The 5,526-nt window shown below is 39.3% G+C and overlaps 1 protein-coding gene across 1 annotated transcript; it reads right to left on the bottom strand.

Moving 5' to 3' along the window:
- Window positions 1-212: 212 nt before the first annotated feature.
- LOC121377902 (52 kDa repressor of the inhibitor of the protein kinase-like) lies at window positions 213-1,733 on the bottom strand. The gene has a single exon (XM_041505999.1). It carries the CDS (start codon window positions 1,731-1,733, stop codon window positions 213-215), a length of 1,521 nt encoding a protein of 506 aa, XP_041361933.1.
- Between the last annotated feature and the right edge of the window lie 3,793 nt (window positions 1,734-5,526).

Below are 5,526 nucleotides of genomic sequence, written 5' to 3'. Positions count from 1 at the left end.
GGGGGTTCGGATATGAACCAAGTGGACCCTTGTTCACACACACACACACATACACACACACACACACACACACACACACACACACACACACATACACACACACAACGTATACATATATATATATATTACAATTATATATTTTAAAAAACCCAAAGAAACAATACAAACGAACAACAAACCACAGAAATTCCACTTACTAGATCGTAACTGGTTTATGGTTTAATTATCGATGAGAGTTCAAGACGCCTTGGATGACATTGTACAAACACGTTCACGACACGGTCAAGATCAATCTCCTTATCGTAATGAATGTGCAAGAGTGCCAATGCAGACAGGCGTTCTTGCCCCATCGTTGCCCTCGCATATGAATGTAAACGCCTTAATGAACTTGCACTTCGTTCGCACTCACAGGAGGTTGCTGGAATAGTACATGCGATCCTGAGAAGAGTTTTTATGTTAGGAAAATGGGTTCCATCACAATCCTTCAACGCAGCAGCTGGAGTAGAAGGTCTCCTCTCAGGTGACACATTTTCATATCGCATTTTCCAACGTTTCAATTCTAGGTCGGTCACCTCGGGTGATGGGAGATCCTCGTTGTACATACGTAGGATTTCGTCAATCGACATGTTGTTTTCACAAAGTATAGATGGTACTAGTCCTAGCAGTGAAATTGCAGTTTTAGCCAGTCCAGAAAACTTAGAGTTTAAATTTTCACACACATGATCCAAGAAAGGAATTGCCAAGTTCAGTTTGTAGTGTTCCAGTACAGTACTACTTGCAGCATTATTGGCACGGTATATCTGTCTCCCACTGACCCTTGGCTTATTGGGCTCAACACCCACTTTTGCTGCCATTCTCTCTGCCTGTTTGAAAATTACAGATTCGAAATTACTGTCAACGTCATGGCGCTCTTTCTTGTAGATATCTTTAATATCGTTCACGGCATTATATGCATGAATAATATCCAGAGAGGAGCTTTGGAGCTGAACAGTAAGTCCAGAAAGATGTGAGAGATATTGGTAGACTGTGAGGAAAACTATAATAAAGCCAAAACTTGTTATACCAGTGAGCAACTGCTGCGCATCACTGCGGGTCTGTGTTTTCCAATCCCAATACAATTCTGCAAAACCTTCATGTAGACCATTGTATTCTTCAAGATGCATCTTGTAGCCGATCACCTGTAGGGCATCAACAATAAAGAAATAGCACTGGTAAAAGTGTTGGTAGGCATTTTGGCGCTCCGCCCATCGGGTCCGACAGAGATCAATTAAAGTTTTTCTCCTTGTTTGGTTCTCGACTTTAATCGCTGTAATCAACTCAAGAAGTTCATTTCTCTTTGGGCTATTTCGGAAAAAAAGGCAACAGTTCTTAAGTTTGTCGATCATGTTACGCACTTCTGGTATGTTACAGGCGTGACTTATAACCAGATTTAAGCAATGGCCACTACAGTGCACATATGTTGCTAATGGAGCATGCTCTCGGATTTTAGCCTGGACGCCAACTCGACCAGATGACATGTTACTCGCCCCATCATATCCTTGACCACGCATATCTTTCAATGGTATACCAAGGTTTTCCAGTATGTGAATGATCTCATTGGCCAGATATTCACCCGTGGTGCGAATCACTTTTGAAAATTGTATGAACTCCTCCCTAATATTTTCATCTGAATCCACGAAGCGGACGCACAGAGCCAGCTGTTCAGTGTTATGAGATGTCACCTCATCCGCCATGATACTATAGAACTGTGCTGTCTTTATCTCTTGGACAAGGTCACCGAGAATTATGTGATTGCCTATAACATCGAGTAACTCATTTTGTGTTTGTGGTGACAAGTAAGTGACACATTTCATTTGTGGCTCCATTAAATGTTCATGTAAGGTTGAGCAATACCTAGCCAGTACCTTGATCAAGGAGAGAAAATTTCCCGGGTTTGTTTTCTCATCCTCCAAGTGTTCGTTCTTCCCACGTAATGCTATACCTTGCTTGCCACAATACACAATTGCTTCTGCAATGCATCGAAGTATTTCTCGGTTTTTGTCAATGTTCTTTGACCTATTGTTTTTCCATCAAAATTGGAATAGTGGCATTAGGATTTTCAATACTTTTGATGAACGTGTCTGCAATTTGCATTGCCTCTTGGTGGTACTCGTTGCTTTCGTGGCTTTTGCACTTTTCGGACTTCTTTTGCCAATTTATAAATGGCCGATTGACAAATTGCCCTTTCCCTTCTCGATTCATACAGAAAAGTGAACACATGATGCAAAAGGCACCATCGAGTTTTTGGCTATAAACTAACCATTGATATTCCTTCAACCAGCTGAGTTTAAAACTGCGGTTACAGCCACCAACATATATTATAGGAAATGTATATGTTTCGGACGGCTGGCTATGGTGTTTGATTAGTGTATATTTTTCTCCATCAGAGAGTCCTTCAATTGCTTTTTTAATATCTAGTACTGACATTGTTGCAGTAATGATATGTCCAATATCGTTAATTGTTGCAGTAGGTGTCTTGGTTTGGGATTCTTCTTTGTATCCTTCGCTAGCAGACCCTGATGGCGATTCTGATGGATTACTTTTTTCGTCAGGAGTCGGGCGTTCTTCTCGTGGTGCCTGTTGGGTTTGCCCTTCTCTTGGTCGTGGTCGTTTATTGTTAAAGAATTTATCCAGGGATTGACATCTCTTGGATGCAATTTTCAGTTCCTGTTTTCTTTTCTCTGGCCTGCCCATCTCGAATGTTTGCTGCAAACAATTTAAAACCACACTAAGTTATACTTTCATTTATTCCATTGTATTGGATTGGAATAGAAAGTTGCATACGTAATTCAAAACGGAGTACAACGATCAAAGGTTCGAGTTGAACTACAGTATATATTATCAATAATGCGAGGCCTAACTAGGCAACAACACTAGCTCTACTGTTTTATTTAAAGTTACATTGTTAGCATGTTTCCTACAGTAAAATATGACCACAAAAATTATTTTAAAAAGCTCTTGTTTGTTCGCTAATAAAACCTATCGTGTAGGCCTACTCTAAAATGACAGTCGCCATGAGTACTGGACATTTTAAGCTTAAGGTAAGTTGTCAATGTCAAGTGTGTATGTGTGTGTGTGTGTGTGTGGACACGTATGCATGAGATAGAGGGAGATGGGGGAAAAGAGAGTGAGCAAGAGAGTACTAAACAGGTTTTCCCTAGATATCATTTTTACGAAACGAATGAAGTTCCCAAAGGTATCTAACCGAACGAAAGTGAGGTCAGATACTTTGGGAAGTTCATGAGTTTTCTAAAATTAATGATATCTAGTGAAACGAGTGCGGTATTTTATTTATTACCAACATGTTTATGAAGTAAAATGCACTGTGCTATCAGAGAAGCTGGCGTCGCTTACTAAAATTACATCAAATTATCGATACGAACCAATGAAAAAACGTATATCCGGTACGACACTGCCGATGTTTTATTTAATGACACACTAAACACATTTTATTTACGGTTATATGGCGTCGGACATATGGTCAAGGACCATAATTATGTTTACACATAGGCTACTCTTTCCGATTAGCAGCAAGGGCTCTTTTGTATGCACATCCCACAGACAGGATAACACATACCATGACCTTCGTTAACTAGTTGTGGAGCACTGTCTTTGGATAACATGGTTAGGCGATATGCGACTTTAATTTTGGCTTGCGTGTCACATATTCAAAATAGAGTGCTACATGTATGTTCCTTATCCTTTGAACAAAACAATTTATTAGGCCGGAAAACAACTGAAATAAGTATACTATATCTACTAGTCTAAGTGCATATTGATAGTTGGGGGAATATCTGTTGCAAGTAGGCCTACTTACGTTTGGAAATCACCTTCCTACACCACTGAGCAGATAAGATGTCTTTGGATAGTATGGTTGGGCGATAATGCGGCTTTAATTTTTGGCTTGCGCATCAAATATTGAAAACGAGTGTGTATGTTCCTTATCCTTTGAACAAAACAAAATTAGGCTGGAAAACAACTGAAATAAGTATACTGCCGCTACTAGTGCATATAGGTACATGTAGTTGGGCTGTGTCATTTGCAAGTACTTACGTTTGGAATTCGAAATCACCAGGCTTCTATGTCTTTGGATCATATTTTCGTCAACGTCTGACGTCATATCCTTGTTGATGACCATACATTTCGAAAGCTTAACATGAGCTCGGTGTACTACATTATTTTATAACAAAATAAAACTATGTAATAACAAGCGACGGGCACGCATGGACGCCTATATGAATATAGAGCCATATACAGCACTGTGTTAAACAAAATTTAATAATAATTAAAAAAAAAAAAAAAAAAAAAATAGTAATATTTTACTTCTGAAAGCGGACCATTTGCTTCAGCGGGGGGGTTCGTCCGAACCCCCCGAACCCCCCCAGCCTACGCCCATGAATAAATAACATCAAAATACGGTGTATTCAACTGCAGGGCCGTAGTTGGGGGGGGGGGGGGGGGGGCATTATAGAAACTTAAAGAAAATTCTCTTCTTAACTGTTTAAGGTCTTTTAGACTATTAACTACTCAGTTGCCCTCCCCCCCCCCCCCCCAATCGTAATTAAGGCCCTGAACTGGCTTGAACTATGGAACGAAAAACTGATTACGTAGGTAGGGTGTGTACGTGCAACGTCGTGTTGTACGTTTTTCGTGAATAACATTAATTCGGACAAACTATAAAATGGAGTAAAATTATTATGTTTTATTAATGTTTTTCAGAAGTAATAATCATTGTGGATAATAATGTCTGTGAATTTACCTTAATTTATTTACAAATATCGTTGTTTGATTGAAAAGCCGACAAGAGGATACATTAAAGGATTTCACTACTGGGTACATTTACGATGACAACGTGATTTAAATCGACGAAACCATTTTTACTTAAGTAAATCGAAGCACAAGAACCCGGAAGTGGCGAACGTCGAATGCAACCAAAAGAACATTTAAAACATCCTATGCTCGTTGTTCTTGTCAGAATTGATAAATTAAAATGTCTTGTTTGTTTCTTTTTCCTTCTTCTTTTTCATCTTAATTTTTGTTGTTGTTGTTCGACTTTTATATTAATGGAATCCCGATATGCCGAGGAACAAGAGAATAGAAGGCGCGGCGACGACCCGGCCTCGACCCGTTTAAAACATTGGCGTCGTGAGCAGTAAAATTAAAATAAAAGGCGTGTGGGAATGCTATCAGTGTACCATAATTTTATACACGAAAGGTTACACAACTATAGCAGGATACAGTCGCCTGTGCCAAAATTATGCAGGCAGTGGTTTAGATTGTGGGATTACGAAGTTTATAGGGGTGTATTCTGACATAGCTGCATTGCTTGAATCAACCGATATACGACACTTGCCCTATTTATGAAACCAAACCCATACATGAAATTCAAAAAATAAAAAAATAAAATAATAATTTAAAAAATGGTGGGTTGGTTGGGACCACATCTTTGGCCCTCCAGTTATGTATACTGACATATTGGCCAGTCTT

Source organism: Gigantopelta aegis, chromosome 7, assembly GCF_016097555.1.
Source record: "Gigantopelta aegis isolate Gae_Host chromosome 7, Gae_host_genome, whole genome shotgun sequence".
Taxonomy (NCBI): domain Eukaryota; kingdom Metazoa; phylum Mollusca; class Gastropoda; order Neomphalida; family Peltospiridae; genus Gigantopelta; species Gigantopelta aegis.
Note: the sequence above shows the minus strand (reverse complement) of the source record. Positions and strands in the feature narration are given on the sequence as shown.

Coding starts and splice junctions, on each gene's coding strand:
- LOC121377902 (XM_041505999.1), bottom strand. CDS start 1,733: ATGGCGGATGAGGTGACATCTCATAACACTGAACAGCTGGCTCTGTGC.